Below are 25,411 nucleotides of genomic sequence, written 5' to 3'. Positions count from 1 at the left end.
ACTAAACCCTAGAGACACAACCGCTTAGAGCACAGTTACTCGGAGAACGGTCTGAGGCCCTCAGCATCACAGAGTCTCAGGTCCCATCTACTAAATTAGAATGTCTGCGAGTAGGACTAGAAAATCTGTGTTTTAACAAGCTTTCAGGTCCATAAAAATCACCTGGAGAGCCTGCAGTTCTTGGCCCATATTTCAAATAGCACTGTTTCAGGTGCAATTTTACTATCTATGTTAACTAACTAAATTTAAATAAAAACTTGAAAAAATTTTTAAAAAAATAGCACTGTTCCAGGTGCCTCTCACATTATTCTATACTCTGATATCATGATATTCTATCATGCCAGAGTTTGAGAAGTATTGGTCTAGACTAGATCAGCGATCTTAAATTAGAGCATGCATCATAATCATTTGGAGGCCTTTTTAAAAACACTGATTGATACCCCCACCAGGAATTTCTGATTCAGCAGGTATGGAGTGGGACTCAAGAATGCATTTCTATGGGGCACCTGGGGGGCTCAGTTGGTTAAGCATCCAACTCTTGATCTCAACTCAGGTGTTGATCTCAACTTGGGTCTTGATCTCAACTCGGGTCTTGTACTCAACTCAAGTCTTGTACTCAACTTAAGTCTTGTACTCAAGTCTTGATCTCAGGGTTGTGAGTTCAAGTCCTGCACTGGGCTCCATGCTGAGCATAGAGACTAATTTAAAAAAAAAAAAAATTGCATTTCTAACAGATCCCAGATAATGCTGATGTTGCTGGTCCAGGGACCACCCTTTGAGAACCACCAATCTAGCTCACCATTAAGTAATTCACACATGCTATCTCTTAGTCTGATTTGTGTGTATGTGCTATCTCCTCAAGTAGTTTTTCAGCTCTTTGATGGCAAATAACCCTCAGTTTTACTTTTCTGTCCGTCGGGTACCTATCACAGTAGAAACTGTCAATTAGGTGATAATAGCTTTAATTATGTGTGATCTCTGTCCTTTCTTAAAATGGAGAGCCTATTGTAGAAGACAGAATAATGTGAGAGTACTTTGCAAACTAGAAGTGCTATTTTAACATTAGACGAGATGATCTTCTACTCATCACCAGTAATGAGCACAAGTACTGACTGTGCACAGAACCAGTCCAAGATCTCTCCCAGGGTAGAAATCCTTTCTCCCACTTCCCTACCCCATATTTCCCAGCCCTAACCCCGCTAGAGACGTCTCTATCACTTCTTGGGCAGGACAGACTATTCTGTGGTTAGATAGTTCTACTCTACTTTCTATTCTTTCTTACACTCCCGATCAGACACTTTTTGCCAGGCCAGTTCCTTTAAAGAGCTCCTGTTCATATTCCCAGCATATTCTAAAATTGCTGTGTATGTGAGTCTTTCAATTACGGGGGGGGGGGGAAATGGGTTGCTATCTTATATGTGAGGTTATTAACCATCGGGAGACACACCAGAAGCAGCACCTACATTTAATCCCTCTTCAGATTTAATTTTTGGAAAGCAACCAGATACTTCTGCAATCTTCTGTAGGATTTTCTGAAAGAACCCACAGAAAGAATTTTTCTCAGCTCGTATGAACTATCTTGACCCTGTCCCCACGGACCAAAACCAATCACCTCACTTCCTCTTCCTCTTTGCTGATGTCCCAGCTCTTCAGATTCCCTGGGATGAGACAGGAAGCACATCCCTTCCCCACGACAAGGAAGGAGCTGTGCTTGCTCTTCTGTACTTCAGCCCTCTTGATGTGTCTGAGCGCCTTCTGACCTCCACACACCCAAAGCCTCCGTGGGCTATATATATATACTATAACTTTAGAACACTGGGATGACGTATCGGCACCAGTTACGGAAAAACTCCACATGTGGGAAATCTAGATTAGGAAAGTATTCCTCAGGAGGAGGCAAATGCCTGCTCAGACTCACATTCTCATTTCCTAGCAACAAACAGCAGCTCCTGGAAGTCGGAACGCACTACAACTAAATCTCTAACAGTGACGTAATGTCACCGACTCACGGATGACTGGCCTTATTTCTCTCTCCTTGAAGTTGGTGCAATATTGTTGCTTCGGAGTCTGACTACACACCGGACTGAGATCTGAGGGGTATAAAAGTCTCCCCAATCTCCCCTTCCCAAGTAGACCTTCTGAGGGTAAAGAATATAGATCACTCAACTCATACTACGTCCCAGGAGAGGCTTTGCCCTTATTTTCATTTCAGCCTTGGCTGCCCTGTATTTGGGCAAACGAGCCAGTTGCTTCATCCCTTTATTCAATAAAGACTATCTGGTAGCTCCTACATTCTGGTTTGGTTAATGAAACAACGTTATCAGGCAGAACTCGATGTCACATCGAAATTTAAGTTCAAATCCTTCTGTAAGGAACTTCTCCTTTTAAGAAAGCTGACTAGTAATAGATTCATTCCCATGGGAGGTTTTGTGTTTGGCCATCAGGGCCATGGAAACAGACTCCACAATCCTGAAGAACTTTTATTCATTTTATGGATCTCAGGCTTCACCTTAGTTGGAACCCAAGATCCTCAACCATTTTTCAAATATCAGAGCAAGCACCAAAACCGGGTAAAGATCTTTAACCACCAGAACCGTTTAAGGCAGGCCCAGTGTGATGGATCTTACTCAGATTCACTCAGTAGGCACAGATCCCTTGGGGGGAAATCAAATTACTAGACTTTAGCTTTAAAAATGGGAATCCTGGGGCACCTGGGTGGCTCGTCTGACTCTTGATTTCAGCTCAGGTCATGATCTCAGGGTCCTGAGATCAAGACCTGCACTGGGCTCCACGATGGTCGTGGAGCCTGCTTGAGGTTCTCGCTCTCCTTTTCCCTCTGCCCCTCCAATCCCCCTCTCTATAAACAAGCAAACAAACAAACTCCTACACATGTGCTAAACATCACATCAAAATTCTGTTGATGCTCAGTGCAGGACTGAGTCTTTATCCTACTTTATAGGAGAGCCATTACTCCTATACTGAATGCTTTTGTCCATGTATCCTGACCATTAAACGGGTTAAAACATGCCACATAGCGCTCTCCTCAGAGCAGACTGCTTTCTCAAAGATCACTGAATCCAGAGACAGAAACCTCCTACGCGCCAAGCTCTATTACTTTGGCATAGATACAGATTTCTTCAGAGCCAAGATGAAAATAAGCCTTTAAAAATCAGAATGGGCAATAATAATAGTATCTTGAGAGAGAGAAAGATAAGATTCTACTTCTAAAAGATGTAAAACCTTTTATTTAAATAACTTGAGGCAACTGAGATCCGATGCCTGCCACCCACCACTGCAGGATAAACACTCTTTCCTCTGCTGACAGCCTGGCCTCACTCCTCACAACTCAGCAGCAGCTGAGTTATCAGTCAGTTGTTAATCTCCTACCAGGATTAACAGGATTGGAGCTATGTACGTGTACTTATTATTGCCGAATACAAAATTACCCCAAAACTTAGCGGTTTAAAACAACAACCATTTATTATCTCACAGTTTCTGTGGGTCAGGAATCCAGGCCCTTGGCTGGGTGCCTCTAGCTCAGGGTCTCTCACAGGATTTAATCGAGAAGTTATGCAGGGTTACAGTTACCTCAAGGCTTGACTCAGGGAGAGTGTTTCCAGACTCACTCACATGGCTGCCAACAGGCCTCAGGTGCTCGCTGGCTCTTGACCAGAGACAGTCATCCTCTGCCACATGGACCTCTGTATAGGGCAGCTCACAGCAGTGCTGGCTTCCGTCAAAGCAAGCAGCTGAGAGCGAGAGGAGGAGAGAGAGGATGCCCAAGATGGAAGCCACAGTCTTTTTACAACCTCATCTTGGAAAGGGTATCCCATTGCTTTTGCCATATCCTATTTGTTGGTAACAAATCAATAAATCCAGCTTACACTCAGGGAGGAGATTACACAAGAGGATGAACACCAGGAGGCAGGGAACACTGCGGGCCATCTTGGAGGCCGCCTACTACAGAAGCCATCTGTTGGAGCTACATCCAAACGTGTCTGGAGGTTAAATGTCATGATATCTGTAATTTATTCTAAAATGCACACCAAAAAAGAAAAAAAAAACATCTGAGGCAAATATGACAAAACATTAACAACTACGAAATCAAGGTGATGATAATGAAGCTATTCATTGGACTACTATTGTACTTTTCTGGGTGTTTGAAAATTTCCCAATAAAAAACAAAATCAAAACCACATGATCTTGTTCACCAACAATGGATCAAGGGGCCAAACTGCATCAACTAAGCTAAATCTGATGTTAAATTGTAACATTTGGCAGATGTCCCTCAATGTTTAAATGGACAATACTAACCCCCCTCATCTACCAGGTGAATGAGCTCAGCTACCTGGGGGCTTATTTGGTACCTAGGGGCCCTGAGTGTATCATTGGAATGGTTCCTTGTGACTTTGTCTAGGTTGTGAACTCAGTGAAGAATGAAATCATTCTAGACAATGAGCCCCACTCGAGTGCTAACGCAGTACCCCCCGGTACCCAGTCCAGTGCCCTGCACACAGTAGGTACCCAGTAAATATATTTTTCAGTGAATGACAAGTATTTTATAATACCTTGCCTTAAATCTTTTGGACCAGAGTCATCCCTCCCATATTTGATGGCACAGAACTCTAGGATCTAGAACTCTGGGGCTCAACCAAGGTGTCGTATAGGTAGTTGAGGTATTTCGGCCCTGTGCCAGACAGCTATAGCTCACTGCTCCATGGAGGCAAGACGGCCTTCTAACCGGGCAGCCCAACAAGTCAGGTCCTTAAGTTTTCATGAGAGAACATCCAAGCCTGGACCACCTGGTTTCTAATGCAGGGAGAACCCTCTTTAAACAACAACATGGAAGAGCTATAGTCACCACAGAATTAAATGTAAAATAGCTGACTCAGAACTAGCTGAAGTGTGCCCTCAACTTCTCCCCCTAAAGCTAACTTACATTAAAAGGTGTGTCTCTGAGGTTCCTGTGCTACGGTTGTAGAGTTACTAAAACCTCTAGGCTCTCCAAGCTCCACCCCCATAATAAATTGTATCAGAAAAATACAGGAACTATATTAAAGTAGTCCCCAGAAAAGTGCCTTCGGAACAGCAATTCAGTGCTAAACCTTGAGCTTTTATTAAGGAAAACTGACAAATGTTTACATTCAAAAACACTGTCGATAAGGGGCACCCGGCTGGCTCAATTCGTAGGTATTGCAACTCTTGATCTCAGGGTCGTGAGTTCAAGTTCCCCTTTTTATCTCGGTAGCCAAAAAACTCAAAGATAAAGTGTGCCCAATTCCAGGAATAAACTCATTCGAAGAACATGATTTTTTCACTTGGTTTCTGAAAGTTTTATATTACGGTTGACTATGCCCTCTCTTATCTGTGGATTGCCTCAAATTCCTTTTGGAAGTTAGTATTCACTCAGCCAACAGTTACAGCGTGCCTATTATTTACCGGGCCTTCTGTTGGATACCAGGGTCAGAGGGAAGCCAGTCAGCCAATTCCTTCAAAATAATAATGTTCTCAGGCAAGGACAGGGGAAAGTTCGGGGGGGGGGGGGGGCGGGGGCAGAGGAGGAGCCTAGATAAGTTCGATATAGTATTTCCATGATGTAAGTCTGCACAAAATGAAACAGGAGAGAAGAGAGACACCCAATGTAGGGAGCCCCATGGGCTGGAGGAGATTGAGGAGAACATTAAGAAAGTTCCTAAGTAGAAATAAAACTTGAGAATCTGTGGGATGAAGCAAGGCAAGGGAAACAGCCCATGCGAAGGCACGAAATTGTGTGCTTCAGCAATCGCAGGGTCATTTGGTGTGGGAAAAACAGATGTGCATGAGAGGGAGAAGTGGGAAGGAGGACAGAGATGTGAGCAGAATTGAGGCTGTAAAGAAAGAGAGTTTGGATTTTAGTCTACAAGATCAGGAGCCTACAGTTCTGATTTGCATTTCAGATTAAACACTAGTAGAATTAAAAAGCAAACCTAGAGGGTGGGTCATCGGCTAAGAAGCTGTGGCAAAATCCAGGCGAGAGACGTTGGGAGCCCCTCCTCCGGCTGTGGGGCAGAAAGGACAGGAGATGAAGGGACTTGGGGCACCCCGGTGATGAGGTATAGCCAATCCTTCAGCGATCGCTGATAGAGCCTCCAGCTCAAGGGCCCGACGCCAGGGTCCAAGCCTGACCCCACCGCGTATTAGCTCTGTGGTCTTAGGTCAGTTAGTTAACCACTACACACCTCAGTTTCCTCACCAACAAACCAGGCAGAATACTCCTGATAGTAATAACAATATCCCTACCCTCATATACGTTGGTGAAAATTAATGAGAATAGTTCCTGCCTCATTTAATTCTCACCAAAATCATCAGAGCATAGGTATTGTTATTACTGTGAGGATACACACACACACACACACATATATGTGTACACACCATATTATATATCATAAATACTTTATATCATATATATGTTAATTATATAATCAATGTAGAATATACATTATGTGTATTATTATGAAAGTAGGGATTACCATATGAGCGTAAGTATTATATATTGTATTACTATTTGCTTAAGCACATTGGCAATGCTCCCTATATGTCAGCTCTTGTCAATATTATTCTGATGATATGCAAGACAGCTCTGGATGCTTGGGATACAGGGACTAACAGAACAGACAAGGTCACTGCTCTCGTGGTGTTTACTTCACATGGAGCGATGATAAACAAATCAATCAATAAGGGATAAGTATCTCGCAGAGAATTAAAGTAAGGTTCTGTGATAGCGGGTGACTGACAGCTACATTAAACAGCTATGTCAGTCAGGGAAGGCCTCTCTGTGGAGGTGATATTTAGTCAGAGATATGAATGTCAAAGAGGGTCTAGCAAAGCAAAGATCTGGAGGATCTCCTGGAAAAGGAGAAATCTAGAATGACTTTTTAGCATCCAACCTGAATAACTGAATGGATGATAAAGCCATTCACAGAGAGGTCACGGGAAGGCGTGTTGGTCTCCTGGGAGCGTCAGGAGTTCTTTCAGGATGTGCTGAATCTGAGGCGGCTGTGGGACATCTAAGTGAAGATACAGAAAGGAGCTGGACTCGGGAGGGTGGGGGATGGAATCCTAGGAACCCTTGCAGGGACCAAGAGCAGGCTGCCCCAAAACGTGCCGCTTTGGCATATTGATTATTTTGTATAAAAGTGACCTAGAGACAGCCTGTGCAAGCACACTCAGCCCCTCCCGTCCCCCTGAAAACAGGAAATGAATCTGCCACGTGGAAGGCATCCTCCCTGTACCAGGAGCTAAAGAAATGATCTTACCCCCAGAGATGGGAGATTTAGAGCTGAGAAGGTTATATAAACAACCCAGGTTACTTTTTACTAATTTACTACCCCAGCCCAAATTCTGTTTAGAATTCCTTACTAACTGAAGCGCCCAAAGTGTTCTTTTTCCTATCAGTTCCTCACAGATTTATTGTCTCTTTGTCTAAAAAATATAAAAACTGCTTGCCTTGGTCATTTTTTTCGTTCTCAATTGCATTATTGGGCCTCTCTGCACATGTAATAAAACTGTTTTTTTTCTCCTGTTAATCTTAGTAAATTTAATTTTTAGTCCAACTAGAAGAATGTAAAGGATAGAAAAGAACTTCTCATTCCCTTCCCCATCAGTATTTAAGGAACCTGCAGAGGAAAAGCAGGAAAGAAGGGTCAGACAGATCTGATAAGTAAGATAAAGGATAAAAACATGTTCAGCAAGGACTTCTGGATTCTCCCAGACCGCTTAGTTCAAGTCTAAGCTCCACCATTTACTAGCTGGGGTGTTCCTTGAGAAGGTATCTCTTTGTGCCTAAATTTCTTCATGGAAAAAAAAGGTCATTGTGAGCACTAATGAGTTAATAAAAATGAAGTGCCTGCATGTGTTGGTAGGTCAGAGTCAAAAACAGGGGCACCACCTGAAACAGCAAGAGACTAATGCCTCCTCAGGGGGCACGTGGGCATCTGTGGAGTTGAAAATGGAAAAATGAAGCCTCCAGAGAAAGAGAAAGGCTGAATCCTTTGTTCTTTTTTTTTTTAAGATTTTATTTATTTATTTATTTTAAATTTATTTATTTGAGAAAGAGAGAGGAGAACAAGCATGAAGCACAGGGGGAGAGTCAAGGGGCAGGGAGAGGGAGAGAGAATCTCCAGGAGGCTGACCACGGAGCCCAAGGCAGGGCTGGATCCCAGGACCCTGAGATCATGCCCTGAGCCCAAAACCAAGAATTGGTCGCTTAACCAACTGCACCACCCAAGCGCCCCAATCCTTTGTTCTTCAACACACCCAAGAAACCCCATGTCCCTTAAGCCTACAGCAGGCAGGAGAGATTCCTCAGAGTCTCTCCCTCAGGTAGACGTTTCCCACTTCCAAAGGGTCAAAATAAAAAACGGACATAAAAATAAGGCCTTTAAGTAGATCTGGTGAACAGGCAGGTTGTTATTCACCCTTTCAAGAGCAATTATGGGGCGGGGGCTAGGAGTCCGGGTGCAGCGGTGCAAGGAGCAAATGGGGGGTGAGTGTGATGGTTATCGCTTCGCAGACAAGCTGTGTGAAGGGAAGGTAAGAGGCAGGACGGAACTGGAGTGCTGTTTTTAAGGGAGGGAGAGACTTATATGGTAAGTAGGAGGAATCTGTAAAGAAATAAAGGTTGAAGAGAGGAAAGAATTTGAACTTAAACTCCTGAAGAAGGAAGGGAGGGGCCCGGCCTCCACGGAGTGAGGCTGACCAGGCCACCTGGAGCACTGCTGCGTGGGGAAGGTGAGCAAATGGGGGATGCTGGAGATCAGAGTAGCTTCCATGACGGATCTCAGGCTAGGCCGAGGGACAGTGAAGTAAGTAGGGGAAGGGGGGCTAACAAAATGGTGGGGTGGGGAGAAGGTGACAGAGAAAGGAGCCGGAGGTTGGGAGGCAGTCAGTGATCAAGTATGGGAGTGAGGTGGGCTACGCGGGGTGCTCCAGCAGGCTCTGAGGTCCTGGTCAGAAGTCAGCAGCCCCAGGTGCCCTCGGAGTCTGGAGCCGGCCTCGGGGAGAAGGCAGGCAGCTCAGTGGAAGGAGCAGAGGTCCCTGCAGGGCTGGGTTCAAGGCTAGGAGGTGTTGGACAAACTCCCACACAAGCGCTGTGGATGCCTACAGCGGGGTCTGGAGGGACGATGAATGAATGAATCACACTGTCCATCTGCACACACCATTAAGATTCCAAGTGAGATTGAGAAAATATTTGCCTCAGACATCACTGAGAGTAGATCTGTGAGATATAAATAGACCAATTACATTTTAAAGGAAACCTCAAATTCACGTGAAAGGTGGACAAAAGAATTGGAACAGCTGATTCACATAAGAAACAGGAAAAATAAAAAGGAAAAAATATTTCTTACAGGTGATTAAAGAATCAGAATACAGACTAACCTGAAGATAACAGTTTATAGTGAATAAAATAAAGTGGTAAATGATTTTTTTTTTTTTTTAGTGTTCAGAATGGTTACTGGTAAGCCTTCAGTGAAACTGGTACCTCAGTCTTTTACTGGTCACTTCGTAAATCTGTGCTTCTCTTTTGGAAAACACCATGGCAGTGCCTAGGAACAGACCTAACAACATTCATAATCTTTCACCCAGTAATTTCACTCCTATGAGTCTATTTTAAGTAAGTAATTCCTCAAAAGTAAAGCACATTTAATTTTAGCACTTGCTTTAAAAAATGAACAGAATACAAAGAGATGTGTCCATCAGAAATGCTATTTCCTAAAAATATGCATGTGGAAGATGTAGGGAAATAGAAAATGCTTACCGAGTTAGGTGACAGAATGACGAAAGAGATCTACATTTTTTCCTAATGTTTTAAATGTTGATTAGTTTTTTAAATACAAATTGAAATTTTTAAATAAATAAAAGTGTGGTTGGGTTCACCAAGGACTTAATGTATTACGATACATCAGGTCATCCTTGATCTCTAATTCCTCCCTGAGTTAGGCACTCTACTCAGGCAAATCGGCCCAAACAGAACACAAATGCTGAAGGGCTTCCGCATCTGGCAACACAAGGAAAGGACGTGTACTGGCGAAGATTTTAAAAAGCCTGTTATCCACAGGGTGCTATCTTGTGAATTTTTTATTCTTTTATTCTAATCATTCAGGAATGGGAACCCTGACATTTTAAACACAAAGCCCAAGACACTTCTCTCAGAGGAAGAAACAGCCAGAATGCCCCCAGGATAGAGATCAGGGTGCTTCCGTCAGAATTATACCAACCAATCTGTGTTGCGAAATAAGCCACAAAGATTTCTAAACACTCGGTACTCATTAGCGTTTAATTTTATTGTGCTAAAAGTCCTTTTTTGTTGTTTTCATGAATAACCAACATATTTGTACCCACCAAGATAGCAACAACGAGAATGGAAAAGGCACAAGCCACAATCTGGACCCCAACTGCCTCATTCCCATGCGGGCACAAACCCCATGAGCGGGGCCTGGCCCCACCAGCCCCTGGCCAGCCATTCCTCCCTCCTCCTCCGGGAAATCTAGACTGGAGAGGATACCTGAAAAGAACAGCTGATGCCCAGTAGTGGGCTGCAAGCAGCTGAGAGTTATTGGATCATACGTATAGAGTAAATCACTTCCACTTCAGGAGGTGAGTACAAGACTCCAGGAGGAAGTTGTAAAAAGCTCAGGCACTCCCTGGAACCCAATCAGTACAGGTAAAAATAGAATTTATGGTTTCCAGGTCAAATGATTACTCTCCCTGCATGTGATCTTAACAAGCCACCAATGCAAATATACAGAAGTCGTACTAGGGCCAAAGAAAATGTCACCATTAGCTGAGTGGCCTGAGACCCACTCCCTCACCTCTCTGACCTTCGCTGGGCTTTCTCATCTGTGAAATAACTAGCTTTCGGGGGTGCTGTAAGATACCATCTCAAAGATGCTATTAAAAATTTTTAATGTATCTAAATATCTGAAATTTATCCACACGAAAAATCAACCTACTAGGTTCTTGACGTGGAAAGAAGGCAGGCCTGTGCTAAGCAATGTGCCCACAGACCCAGCCAGGGTTACCCTCGAGTCAAAAGTCAATTAGGCTTGGCTTTTTCTGACTGTTCTCCCTTCTGATGCCTGCCCAGACCGAGGCCCAGTGCCCTCCTGGGGCCCCTCTCATGGTGTTTACCCCTCCAGTAGCCCCCCCAGCAGCCAGGCCAGCCCTTCCGACCGCCCTCGCTGCCCTATATATTACATTACAGACACATTTGAATCACCTGCTCAGCTGAAAAAATACCTTTCCCCAGACCCCACTCCCAGAGATCTGAATTATTTGGCCCGGCAACAGGGCCTGTGCAGCTGTGTTTTATAAGCCCCTGAGGTGATCTAATGAGCAATCAGGGCCGAGAACCACCATTATGTGAGGTAGTGCCGGTAATCTGGAGGGCTTAGAACCCCCATCAGGAAACACTGCTTTGAGGTTCCAAAACATTCCTTTTAGTGTCTATTATTTTCTTCTTTTATCTGTGTGTTTATCTTTCTAGCTAGATTGACAGGCAAAATTACTTCTATGACAGGCAAAATTACTTCTATGTCTTTATTCCTCTGCCCTCTGTTCAGTTACTCAACATATGCTAAATGGGGTAGATAAAACCTAAGGCTTCTCAGGCGCCTAGGTGGCTCAGTGGGTTAAGCGACTGCCTTCAGCTCAGGTTAATGATCATGGAGTCCTGGGATCGAGTCCCACATCGGGCTCCCGGCTCAGCGGGGAGCCTGCTTCTCCCTCTGACCCTTTCCCCTCTCATGCTGTTTCTTTCTCTCTCTCTCTCTCTCTCAAATAAATAAATAAATAAATAAAACCTTAAAAAAAAAAACCCTAATGCTTCTTGTCTTTTTCCAGTGCCTAGTCCTGAAGGCTTCCTTCCCTGCCCCACCGCCGCCCCCATCACTTTCCCTGGGAGGCACCGTGTGTGGCTGCTGTGTCCCAGGTGGCTCCCAGCCTAGACCTCCACACCTCCTGTGATGCAGTGCTGTTTGCATAATATAATTAAACAGGGTAGGAAGAGCAGCTATTAAAAATAGCCTATTCCCAAGCCTGCTTAAAAACAAGACAAAACAGGGGCGCCTGGGTGGCTCAGTCGTTAAGCGTCTGCCTTCGGCTCAGGTCATGATCCCAGGGTCCTGGGATCGAGCCCCGCATCGGGCTCCCTGCTCTGCAGGAAGCCTGCTTCTCCCTCTCACACTCCCTCTGCTTGTGTTCCCTCTTTCGCTGTGTCTCTCTCTCTCAAATAAATAAATAAAATCTTAAAAAAAAAAAAAAAAAAACAAGACAAAACAAAACCCCTGTCCAAAAACCTTTGAGTCAAGATAACTCTAAAAAAGTGGAAGATTAGAAGAGAGGTTTATTGGGAACCCACCGTTGTTGGTTGGAGACATAAACACAGATCATTTAAAGCATGGGGCCCACCGAAGGCAGGCGCGGCAGCCTAACATAAATCATAATCCAAGAGACCAACCAGAACTCGAGTGATCTCTACTTTGGCCTCTGCCTTGTTTCGTAACGTGGAAACATCTCTGCTCTCCTCTCTAGAGAGTGACTATAAAATCATGAAACCATCAGAACTGGAAGGACCCACCAAAGACCATCTCTAGTGAAAGAGCTCACCCCCTGTGATGGTGGTTGATGACTGGTGGTGGTGGTCATCAACCTCACCTCGGAGTAATCCCAAAGAACAACTGCTCCACAAGACAAACCCTTCCCATCTAGGACTGGTCTGTTTTAAAGTGCTGCCTTGGGCGCCTGGGTGGCTCAGTTCGTTAAGTGACTGCCTTCGGCTCAGGTCATGATCCTGGAGTTCCGGAATCGAGTCCCGCATGGGGCTCCCTGCTCAGCAGGGAGTCTGCTTCTCCCTCTGACCCCCCCCATGTGCTCTCTCTCTCTCATCCTCTCTCTCAAATAAATAAAATCTTAAAAAAAAAAAAGTGCTGCCTTACCTCGAGTTATAATCTGTTGTCATTCCCCCCACATATACACCCCACCCTCTCCTCTGTTCCCCTCCCCCTTCCCTAAATATGTCCATCTTCTGCCACAACACCTAAGTCAGAAAATACGCCGGTACATGACCCATACATCTTCACTTCTGCAGACCATCCTCCCCCAGGATCCTCATATTCCTTGCATGAAATTATTTTGAGACTTAACCACCTTCGCAACCACCGTTCTCTAGACACACCCTAGTTTGGTCAAGTTCCCTTAAAAGATGGATCCCAGGGGCGCCTGGGTGGCTCAGATGGTTGGGCGTCTGCCTTCGGCTCAGGTCATGATCTCCAGGTCCTGGGATCGAGCCCCACGTCTGGTCTCCCAGCTCAGCAGGGAGTCTCGGCTTCTCCCTCTCCCTCTCCCTCTGCTTGTGCTCTCTCTGTCTCTCTCTCTCAAATGAATAAATAAAATCTTAAAAAAAAAAAAAAAGATGGATCCCAGAACTTAACATTGAACTTCTTTGTTCAACAAACACTTGCTTGATGCCTAATATGTGCCGGGCACTCAGTCACGCCCTAGAGATAGAAATGAAAACACCAGGCCTGGCACAGTTGACCTGAGGAGACAAACCAAATCATTAAAAGAAGGTGCAAGGAGTGCTCTGAGGAAGAAAGCACCAAATGCCTGGGGGCAAGGAACAGGTTTGCCTGACACACTGGGAGAAAAGGTCCAGAAAGGTTTCCTTAAGGAAACAACTTTTAAGCTGAAACACTACACTGCATTAAACAGGCTAGGTACAGAATTCGACGTTTCTCCCTATTAGGTTTCTTCCTGTTAAGGTTCAAAGCTTTGATTCCTGATTTTCCCACCCATTTTTAAGCTGTCCTTCCACCTAGAGTCATTCAAAAACCACTAAGCATGCCTTTGAAATTGTCAACTGGTCACTGAGAAAAGTCAAGAGCAGAGTCCCTGGAGAGCTCTCTTTAAGTGATACCAAGCCGTTGATCGGCACTGTAAAGATACTGTCACTCAATCAGCCACAAATCCACTAGTTAATCTGGGGGCTTTCAAACTTTTTTCTTTGGTAGGGAAAGTTCTCTATCAAACCAAAATGCAACGGATTTCCAATATATAAACAGATAACAAGGGAGCTGTTCTAGGTAAAAGAGGGGTGGAGAGAGTCCAACCTGCTAGGGCTTCCTCTCCTCCCCACCAAAGCACTTAAGGAACCTTGGTGGCAACATATGCACCCATGGAAGCCCCCTTTGAAAACCAGCCATCTTGCCTACAAGAATATCTTGAGAGATGGTATCTAACGGTTTGAATAAATCAAGATATGGTCTATCCAATTAGTAAATCCAACAAGTCAAGAAGACACAGTAGTCATTTTGGTATGATTTATTCACAATGAACCAAGATAGTTCTTTGTGAAAACTAACCATCTATCTAATAATTCATTCTAGTCTTCTATTTCATTATCAGAATCTACCTCTCTACCTCTCCCTCCACTTTTGGAAATGGGGACAATTTCCTATCTCTATTTTCTGATATGTTCCTATTCTTCCTGTTTCTAAAGGGTTACATTCAAACTTCCAAGATCACATGGAAAATTTTTCACATCCTAGGACATTGTTTGGACCTAGAGACTTAAGTGCTACTGGTTTACAAGCTTCTTCAAGGTAGAGACCATTCTTACTCATCTTTGTTTCCCAAGAGCTTAACATTACACTTAGTGTGTAACTAATACAAAATAACTCAAATAATTAGTTTGCTTGTTAGTCTTTTAGTTGTTTGAAAATACCGAAGTGCTCTCTTGCGACCTTCTCACCTAATTTGGATTTCCATTCTTACCTATATAGAAGCAAATTATGAGTCGAGTGTTTTGACCTTCTCCTTGTTGTCATTTAACTTTGTACCCTTAAAAAAAAAAAAAAACCCTTTAGTTGTCCCAAGCTGTTTTACAAACTAGGAACTTTAGTCCACTGGACTCCCAACTCCTGACACCACAGATCACTGCTTAGCCCTTTAGAACATACTTTGAAGTAATAATAATTTCTTTAGGTATGTCTGTGACCAAAGGGAACTGATGGAATGACATCATTCTAGAGAAAAATGCCAATTACTCACAAATGACCCACAGGTGGGCACCTAAAGCGCTGAAAGCAGTGAAAATTGCAAGTGCCTTTCTAACTAACTTTAGTTTCCCATTATCATCGCAAACAAAAACCAGGGACCCACACTATTAATAACTGCTCAGATTTTAATGTTTCAGTATTACAATCCTTTTTATAGATAGATCTATAGACACTACGCTGTGTTAAACAGGCTAGGTTTTTATTAGCTTTTTGACAGTCCATCACACTGGTGACATCCAGAGAATGAAAACCACTAAAATCCTGAAGTCTCTTTCTCACATGTCTCTCCCCCACCCTGTATTTGTGCAATTCAATCCGGGGACCTAAGTACAGAATTTGAGATTTCTCCCTATTTCTTCTTGTTTAGGTTCAAAGTTTTGATTCCTGATTTTTTGAATTATTTAATAAGTAAATATGTAAGATGTTACGACTTTTAAAACTGTGGAACTCAACTCCAGAAAGTATGTCCTTGTTTTTATTTCCTATCAGTAGAGTATGCCAGTGCCTCCTTCACACCCCCACCAATTCATCACATTAAAAAAACAAAACAAACAAACAAAACTTTGCCCATCTGATTGACAAGAGTGGTGCCTCATTTGTTAACTTGCATTGCTCTGACTACTAAAGAGGTTGAACATTTTTCATATATTTATTCATCATGTGTATCATTTTTGCAAATTCTCTATGTCTTTTGTCCAGTTTTCTCCAAGTATTCCCTTTTCCTACAGATTTGTAGAAGTTCTTCAAATAGTAACATTAATTCTTTTGTCACAGGTTGCAAACGTTTTTTCCAGCTTTCCATTTCAATTTTAACTTTATTTATGGTGATTATTGACATCCAGGTGGTTTTGTCTCAAGAAATCTAGCAATCCAACTTTTCTTTTGTCACTTCTCCCTTTGGTAGCATATTTAGAAAAACTTTTCCAAGTTCAAGATTATATAAAAGTTTCCCATATTTCATCCTGACACCATTATGGTTTTTTTTCTTACATTTAAATGCTTACTCCATTTGGAATATATTCAGATGTATGACATAAAGTCAGGAGGACTGTACTTATTTTGTTCCAAAAGGTTAGCCAGCCGTCCCAACACCATTTACTGAATTAATTTGTCTTTTCTGTACTGATTCAAGAGGCCGCCTTTCCTCCCCTCACTCATGCTCTCTCTCTCTCTCTCAAATAATCTTTTTAAAAAACTTTTTCTAAATGGAGCACCTGGGAGGCTCAGTCAATTAAGCATCTGCCTTCGGCTCAGGTCATGATCCCAGGGTCCTGGGATCGAGCCCCGCATCGGGCTCCCTGCTCGGCGGGGAGTCTGCTTCTCCCTCTCCCTCTGCCCCTCCCCCGGTGCATGCTCTCGCTCTCTCAAATCTTTAAAAAAAAAAATTTTTTTTAATGAGTCAAGAAAAAAAAAGGGCGCCCTTACCATATGCTTTGTCTCCACTCATGTCTGTCTCACAGGAATCTGAGACTCAGCGTACCCACCCCTGAAATTCATGATCATCCCCTCTACGCCAGCATTCCCCAGCTCTGAATGGCTACTTTGTTCTCTAAGTGTTCATGTCAAGAATGTGGTTATTCCTTACCCCTGCCCTCTCCATCACCGCCTCTCTCCCCCCACACACAGTCACCAACTGTAGTCAATTCTGTCTCTGGCGTATAGCTCTAAACCGCCATCATCTGTCCAAGTCCGTCACCGCGGCTGTAACCCACACCACCATCTTCCCTTTGCGGGACTGCAACGGCCTCCTCACTGGACCCCACGTCCACTATTGGCCCCTCCAGGGCATCATGCCGCTTCCCTGATTTCAACCTCTGACAGCTTCCACTGTTGTTCGAACAAAGGGCAAGATTATTTCAGTGATATGGAAGACCTGTGTGATCTAGCCCCCCACCCATCTCTACCTCACGCCACACTTCGGTCCTCACAGTTACTAACACACTAGCTATCTTGTCATTCCTTGAAGGCTTCCAGCTGCTTTTCATGTCAGAGCCTTCACACGTGATGCCCCTTCTATGTTCCAAGCTGGTCTCCCGTCACAACCCATCCCCCCTCCTCACACATGCCTGCCTACCTCCAGCTTATCTTTCAGAGTCCAGAAGTATCATGTCCTCAAAGATGTCTTGCATAACCCCCCTGACCACACTAGTCTCTCCCGCAAAAGCGCCCTCCTTGCGCCTAGTACTTCTCCAGGTGGTACTTCCTGCAAGTCTTGCCATTTAATAAATGTTTGCAACGGTATCTCCATCATGTGGCAGCTCTAGCAGCTCAGGCCTGTGCCCAACTTGTTCACCAATGTCTCTTTTTACTGTTTGTGTAACTGTGGGCAAGCCGCTCAACCCCTCTCTGCCTCGGTTTCTTCATCTGCCAAATGGGTGGTGTTACTTCTACTGTGTACCAGATATTCCATCTTCTTTCTTATTTTAATCTCCTATCAAATGATCACAGCTGGGGATCTCTGTGCTAACGTGGGACACAGCTATATTCTTATTTTCTTATATTCATTCTGTCTTGTTTCCCTTCCACTTCAAGTTCATACCTGTAGACTCAGGATTAATGGTAGAATAGAAATATAAAAGAGGCAAAGGCTGATGAGATTTACATCAGTTTTATGTGATACCAGGCACATAGCATTATGTGGTATAGGAAAAAATATTTGCAATATATCGAGTAAAATGTTGGAAAATTATGTGCATGTGTGCATTTACACAAATACATCTATATGATTCAAAATTACACATAAAAATATTGGAAAGACATATACCAAAAGGACAACTGTGGTTATTAGCAAGCAGTAAGTTATAAGGTTACAGTGACTTAGTTTCTTTCTCTGTGTGCTTCTGAACTTCCCCAAGTTTCTACAATTAACTAATACATGTAAAAATCAGAGAAAAGGTTTCCTTAGACTTTTTTCTCAGAAAACAATGTTCTTGATGGAGTCGTGTTACATACAAAACTTGTGACAGTGATAATGATAATAGCTAATACTTTTCAGCATTGTTTATGTGCCAAACGCTGTAGTAAGTACATTACAGAACTGCCCACTGAGTCCCTGCACTCTATGCTGGAGGCACTGTTCTCACCCCCATTTTGTAGATGAAAAAGTTCAGGTGGTTCATGGGAAGTCACACAGCTGCTAAGTGGCAGAGCCCAAGATGCGAACCCTGGGGGATCTGACTCCAGAAATACCTCTCTCATGTGGCCACTAGAGTTCCTGTCTCCAGCCACATTGCCTCCCAAAACCCTAACCTTTCTGTTCTTGATTTTTATGTCTTCCATGCTTTTCTGATTCTAACCCTTTGGGGAGGGGATAGAAATAGACAGCATTCGCACTTCTCGCACGACATGAAAGTCAGGCACCCGCTACAGGTCGTATCTCTGCTTCCAACGCACACACCTGCCCCAAGGGGACACGGGAACATGCAGAACTGAATGGAGACAAACACTGACCACTGGGCAACCCTCCCCGCATTATCAGCCCTCGCAGCACCGCGGACCTCTGCTTCCTGTCCTCATTGCAGTTTGGTTTTACACTTGCTTGTTACTTGATTGCTTACTACCTGCGGGCACTACTCTGAGCACTTTACATGTGCTACTTTTCTTTTCACCATTATTGTCCCCATTTTACACAGAAGGAAACTGAGGTCTAGAGAAGTTAAGAAACTTGCCCAAGGTTGCCTAGCTCGGAAGTGATGGAGCTAGGCTTGACCTCTGGCTCCAGAGGCATCACTCTCAAAATGAATGAATGACGGTATACTCCCCATTTTCTAAAAAACCTACTATCTCTTATTAGGACTATCTAATTTTATTTCTGTAGGACCTGTTTCTCATACATCATATTTCTAATATTTTGATTTCTTATTATTATAATTAGAAATTTTTAACTATATTTCCTAATCAGTTATTTGAGATATCAAGATTTACCTGTCTGTAACTTTGTAAACTTTTTATCATTTTATTTTAGTTTATTTTATCATGATGAATGTCCTCTAAAATCCCCATCCCCTATTTCCTCCATCCCTCCACCCACCTTCCCTCTGATAACCATGAGTTTGTTCCCTATAGTTAAGAGTCTGTTTCTTGGTTTGTCTCTCTCCCTAGTTTCCTTTGTTTCTTAAATTCCACATATGAGTGAGATCCTATGGTATTTCTTTCTCTAACTGACTTATTTCACTTACTATAATACTCTCTAGCTCAATCGATGGTGTTGCAAATGGCAAGATTTCATTCTTTTTATGGCTGAATAGTATTCCATTATATATATATTTATCTTCTTTATCCATTCATCCATCAGTGGACACTTGGGCTGCTTCCATAGTTTGGCTATTGTAAATAATGCTGCAATAAACAAAAGGGTGCATGTATCCCTTTTAGTTAGTGTTTTTGTATTTTTTGGGTAAATAACCAGTAGTACAATTCCTGGATCATAAGGTAAGTTCGATTTTGGGGCACCTGAGTGGCTCAGTCGGTTAAGCATCTGCCTTCAGCTCAGATAAGCCCCACATTGGGCTCCTTGCTCAGCAGGGGACAGTCTACTTCTCTCTCTCTCCCTCTCCTTCTGCCCTTCCCCACCACTCATTCTCTCTCTCTCTCTCTCTCTCAAATAAATAAATAAAATCTTTAAAAAATGGGTAGTTCTATTTTTAATTTTTTGAGGAACCTCCATACAGATTTCCACAATGGCTGCACGAATTTGCATTCCCACCAACAGTGCAAAAGATTTCCCCTTTCTCCACATCCTCACCAACATGTGGTTTCCTGTGTTGTTAATTTTTGTCACTCTGACAGGTGTGAGGAAATATCTCATTGTAGTTTTGATTTGCTCTTCCCTGATAATGAGTGATGGTAAGCATCTTTTCATGTGTCTGTTGGCCATCTGGACGTCTGTAACTTTGTAAAATTACTGAACTCTCTCACTAACTGTGATTTCAGTTCTCCATTATTTTAGCTACATAATTTTTTTTTAAAGGTTTTATTTATTTATTTGACAGAGAGAGAGCACAAGCAGGCAGAGCGGCAGGCAACAGAGAGAGAGCACAAGCAGAGGAGCGGCAGGCAGAAGGAGAGGGAGAAGCAGGCTCCCCACTGAGCAAGGAGCCTGACTCGGGACTCAATCTCAGGACCCTGGGATCAGGACCTGAGCCGAAGGCAGATGCTTAACTGACTGAGCCACCCAGGTGCCCCTATTTTAGCTACATAATCTCTTAATTTCTATAAATAATAATTTTGTCTCCTCCTTTCCAACATGAAGATATCATCTTTCTCAACTAATTTTTATTTTGTTTAAATTTAATTTTTTATTTTAATTTGAACTTAATCACAACTTTTTAAACTACATCCAAAGACATGTACTGCCTACCTTCAGTCTCTCTTTACCACCTATTCCCTCAGGCCCAAGCCATCTGCCATGACACCAAGAGAGCCACTTTTCTAAGTCACAAATATGCCTCTTTCTCTCCAATACTAGAAGTTTGCACCACCTACATGTTTTATATCTCAGCATAATTGTTACCTTTTATAATATGGCCCCAAACTACCTTTAAATCTTCCTTTCAACCAGGATTCCAAAATGCCCCTCACTTGTGACTCCTTTTCTCATGATTTGCCCAGATGGTCCTTCCCTATTTTCTTCCTTGGGACAATGGTTTACTTTCTGGGGCCAAAACACCTGCTGCCTCTTCTCTGGCCCTCCCAAGCTCTCCCTGCCATTTCACCCCTACTCCTCCTGTATCTCCAGGGCACCAAGCACAAACCTCTGTCATGACACCTGTCAGAGCCCAACTGGAACGTGGGTACTCATTTAGAGCAGAGGTCAGCAAAATTCTATGGAGCTTCAAATGGTAAATATTTTAGGCTTTCTGGGCCATATTTGATGTCTTGCATTTTTTCCTTACGTTTTAATAATATAAAAAATGATTCTTAGCTCATAGGCCATTAAAAAAAAAAAAAAAACAAGCCACCAGCTATGGGCCATAATTCACCTATTCCTGGTTTATAAGTTCATCTCTCCCACTGGATAGTAAGCTACCTGAGAGAGGGGATCATCTCTTATTCACTTTTGTATTCCCCAGCTCCTGCCCCAAAGAAGGTCTTCAATCCTTGAAGTCAACTGAACTGAAACACCAATAATTAATTTATCCTGATGACTCAAATACATCCCTAGACAATTTCCCCAAATCCTGAACCACTTAACAAAAAGTCATTATGCATTTTGAGTCTCTCAGGCATCTCTGGGCCTTAAAAGTAAGCTATATCTCCAGGTGAGGGGGGAGGTGATGCTTTCTGCCTCATTTAGTAAGAAAACCTCTGATGTTCAGCCAAGGAGCCTCTCGCTCCCCAAAGGCAGCAAAAATGCTTCTCCTATGAGAGACTAGACTGTTCCCCGAGCTCCCACGAGCTCGGAGTTCCCCGAACTCCAGCAAACTCCTGCTTTTCAAATAGTCAAATCAATATTTTTTAAAAGACTTTATTTATTTGATAGAGAGAGAGACACAGCGAGAGAGAGGGAACACAAGCAGGGGGAGTGGGAGAGGGAGAAGCAGGCTTCCCGCCGAGCAGGGAGCCTGACGTGGGGCTCGATCCCAGGACCCTGGGATCATGACCTGAGCCGAAGGCTTGGCGCTTAACCATCTGAGCCACCCAGGTGACCCTCAAATAGCCGAATCAATTTCTCATCTCAGGAAATGATCTAGACTTGATGGTGTTTGGAACACTTGCCAGATATCCAACCCAGCTGCCGACAATAGCTCTACCTCCCATCTCACAATAATTGGGGAAGAAGCATTTTGCTAAGTCATTAAGTACCAGAGAATCGCTATCCCCCTGCTCCCTGGTTCTCCCAACCAGAAGAAGTGCTCCAGAAAAGTGACAATCATTTCCCACACAGAAACTCCTGAACTCACATGATGTGTTTATGAACTGACATAAACTGACATACGAACTGCCCAGCACCGAGTCACATCAACCCAGCCACCTCCAGCCAACCAGGGGAGCAAGGACCCGGAACTCCACTCTCAGCAGCCTCACCCACCCACACGTATGCTGCTCCAGGCTCCTCCTAGAGGGGCTTCCCAAGCACAGGGAAACCCACTGGGCGCAATAAATGCAAAATCAGAAGAATTACAATGCGCTCATAAGAAGAGTGCTAAGATCACAAATGGAAACTCAGGCGTGAAAAATGACACGCGGCAAGTGCACGCAGAATGGGTCAGAACCAGCTTGATAGCGATGGAGACGCAGTTGACTCTTCCAGCAGAGGCGTTTACAAGCAGCCCTTTCAACCTGGCCTGTGTACAAATGGAAGAGCTCCCTTGCTCACAATCACCCTTGGCTCACAACACGTTCCAAGCCGCTGGGGGCCTGCTCTGTGTCCTCTCCGCGCCGGCCTCGCCCCACTAGCCTGGCTCACGCTAGTGACGAAGGAGAGAGACGTTTGCTCCTGAAAATTAGGGGGTCCGGTTAAATGGTGGGACTGCCACCTACACATGGAAGCAAAGAAACCAACCCAAATAAAACTTTAAATCAGTCAACTAACAGCGCTTTACTAATCATGCAAAAAAGTAGATATAAAATAGAGAATAGAAGGTGTGGTACGTTACCCAAAAGCCCTGCCAAGGACCGCATGTCCTTCTCCATCAGCATGTAAATCTCTTCCTCTGAGAAGCGGCCAATGCCGTGGCCGTGCATCTCGCGCTTCACAATTCCTTTCGTTATGTGGCACACGACCCACCTCAGCAGGTTACTGAAGGGACCGCCACCACTAAGAGAGAGCATCTTCCGGGTCTCATTGAGATTGTCCACCCACTGGCAATAAGCTAACGTCCTGGAATTGTGTGGAAACAGGTTACTACTGGGCATTAGATGTACGTCAGCTCCTCGGAGTCCATTTCCAGTGAGTGCATCACAAGTCAGAACACTCTAGAGGAAATGAGCCAGAGCAGCTTTACAAAGAGCAGTCTCTGCAGATATGACAACAGCTTCTGGCCAGTGCCTAGACTTCGGGTCTGTAAGAGAAACTAAAACAAATCCAGATAACGATGCCATGCTACAATTCCACCAAACATCTCCGGGCCCCCGCCCTCAGATCCACGCCCCTCCCCCACCTCCCAAGGCCGGCTTCTGCATCTTCTTAGGCAACCCCACAGAAAACAGGAGAAACCCACTTCCAAAGGTTTTGAGGCAGAACTGTGCGTACCCATGGGGACACCAGGAAGGAGGCACAGAGACTACGGGGCAGGCTTCGTTCTCGTTCTTGATCTGAGGAATGGGTATGCAGATATATGCTCTGTGTTCATTAATTAAGCTGCACCTTTTTGTTTTGCACAATTTGTGTATGCATTTTGGATTTTACCATATCAAAGAGTTGTTTGAAAAAGAAAACTTTTGCCTTTTTGACAGAGGATTACGGAGTAGATATACCTATCCAAGGTTGGTATAAACTATATAAATTATAAATATTATGTATATGATTTGCTCTCCAGAAAGTCTGGAGAACTGTTTCAGTTTGTGCTCCTGATCTCTAAAGTGAATACGAAGACCGAAGGAACTCAGTTGAGTCACTCTTCCCATCTGGGTGGTGCTTGTGGCCAACTCTCCTGTCCAGGTGTTGCCATGGAACACGGAGACACAGCTGAGCAGCAACTCAGTTCATGTGGGCTGCCGGCTACGACACTCGGGCCTTGGCTGATTCTGGGCTCTGAACCTATGCAACTGCAGGAATGTCTCTATGGCTAACAGTGTCGGTACACAGAAATTAAAAGGGGTTCCTACTGACGGCTGAGAAAAATGTAGCTGTGGGAGTGCCAACAGAAGATATTTTAGTTTTTCCCCATAACGAGCAAAAAAAATGTACTGGCAGTCGTCTCTCCTCCTAGTGTTGGTTCATAGAGCAATAATGGCCACTTAGAAAAAATCAAAAGAGTGAAAAATATTTTTACAGAGAAAACACAAGGAATTATAATAAATGATAGCTATTTTCCACCTCAATTTTTTAAAGAAAAAAAAAAAGTCCCTGAAATGTTGATCATTTTGTATAGTCCTACTCTTTCCACTGTTCTTTCCTCTACAAAAAAGAAAATAAGAAACAGAAGATTTCTCTAAAAGTTTTTAAGCATTCCTGATTTTTACTGAAAAGTCCTACAACCAATTTCAACATAACTCTCTGCACTATACCCAAAACTCTTCTTTATTACCTTTTTAAAATAATGCCTATAAATCTTGTTAAAAAGCTCTGTGTAGGGGAACCTGGGTGGCTCAGTCGTTAAGCATCTGCCTTCGGCTCAGGTCATGATCCTGGGGTCCTGGGATCGAGCCCCGCGTCAGGCTCCCTGCTCCGCGGGAAGCCTGCTTCTCCCTCTCCCACTCCCCCTGCTTGTGTTCTCTCTCTCGCTGTGTCTCTCTCTGTCAAATAAATAAATAAAATCTTAAAAAAAAAAGAAAGCTTTGTGTACTTCTTTTTAATAAGTCTCTCAAAATAAAGCATTGAGTCAAGAAATGGATTTTGCTGAATATAGGAAAAAGTACATCGCAACGGTAACTAATACATATGGACAGAGAAGTCAATGGATCTTTTGACATAAAAGATCTCACATTTACTCTAGTAAATTCTTTATAAACATGCAAACTTAATACTTTCCTACTTGCTCTTCTTTTTACACCTGCAGTAATTAAGGTATCAATTTTCTCATTCCATTAGAATAATTCAGCACTTTGATTCAAGTTGTACTAGATTGAAAGGCACAATAAAAGAGCTTGACCATCCTTGATTATTTCGCAAGTCCATGAACTGAGAATAAAACTAGATTAGCCCAAAACAAGCGTGACCAGGTCATAAGAGCATCCAGGAAGTGTCTAAAGAGTAAAAATGAGGAATGTGGTGGTTCTAAACTGACAGGTTGATGTGAAAAAATACATTCTTTGTACGGGTTTCATCATAAGCCTAAGTGATCCTGAGGGATGAGCAGAAGCTCACCAGGCAGAGCAGAGGAGGAAGGGTGTGTGTGAGGAGCACCGGCCAGGGCGCACGGGATGCCTGGGCAGAGGATGGAAGGGTGGGCCAGGACCAGATCCAGATGCGCCTGAGACAAAGGGTGCTGAACTCTATTTTGGAAGCAAAGTTGAACCACTGAAAGGTTTTAAGCAGACAAGAAATGTAATCAGGTTTGAGGCAATGTGAAGGAAGGGTTGGAAATGGAGAAACCACCAGTAGGAAGGCTGGCTAGAAGACTCTGGCAAGACCTAAGAACTAGGGCAATGGGGGTGGGAGGGAGGGTGTACAGGGAATGCAGAGGAGAAACTCTGGGGTATGAGAAAAAGAG

General features: G+C 43.7%; 1 protein-coding gene across 5 annotated transcripts in view; it reads right to left on the bottom strand.

Annotated features, from left to right (window-relative positions):
• The window catches only part of FAXC (failed axon connections homolog, metaxin like GST domain containing), a 75,888-nt gene that overhangs the window by 24,016 nt on the left and 26,461 nt on the right, over window positions 1–25,411 (bottom strand). For all 5 annotated transcript variants that reach the window (XR_003521404.2, XM_027602024.2, XM_027602023.2 and 2 more), the window contains one exon: window positions 22,694–22,917. Coding sequence is in view for 4 of the 5 variants with exons in the window: in XM_027602024.2 (XP_027457825.1) it covers window positions 22,694–22,917 (224 nt within the window). In the remaining variant the exon portion in view is untranslated. The remainder of the gene's footprint in view (window positions 1–22,693; window positions 22,918–25,411) is intronic.

The sequence above is a fragment of the Zalophus californianus genome, chromosome 7 (genome assembly GCF_009762305.2).
Source record: "Zalophus californianus isolate mZalCal1 chromosome 7, mZalCal1.pri.v2, whole genome shotgun sequence".
NCBI lineage: Eukaryota > Metazoa > Chordata > Mammalia > Carnivora > Otariidae > Zalophus > Zalophus californianus.
This window is presented reverse-complemented; position numbering and strand designations above follow the sequence as displayed.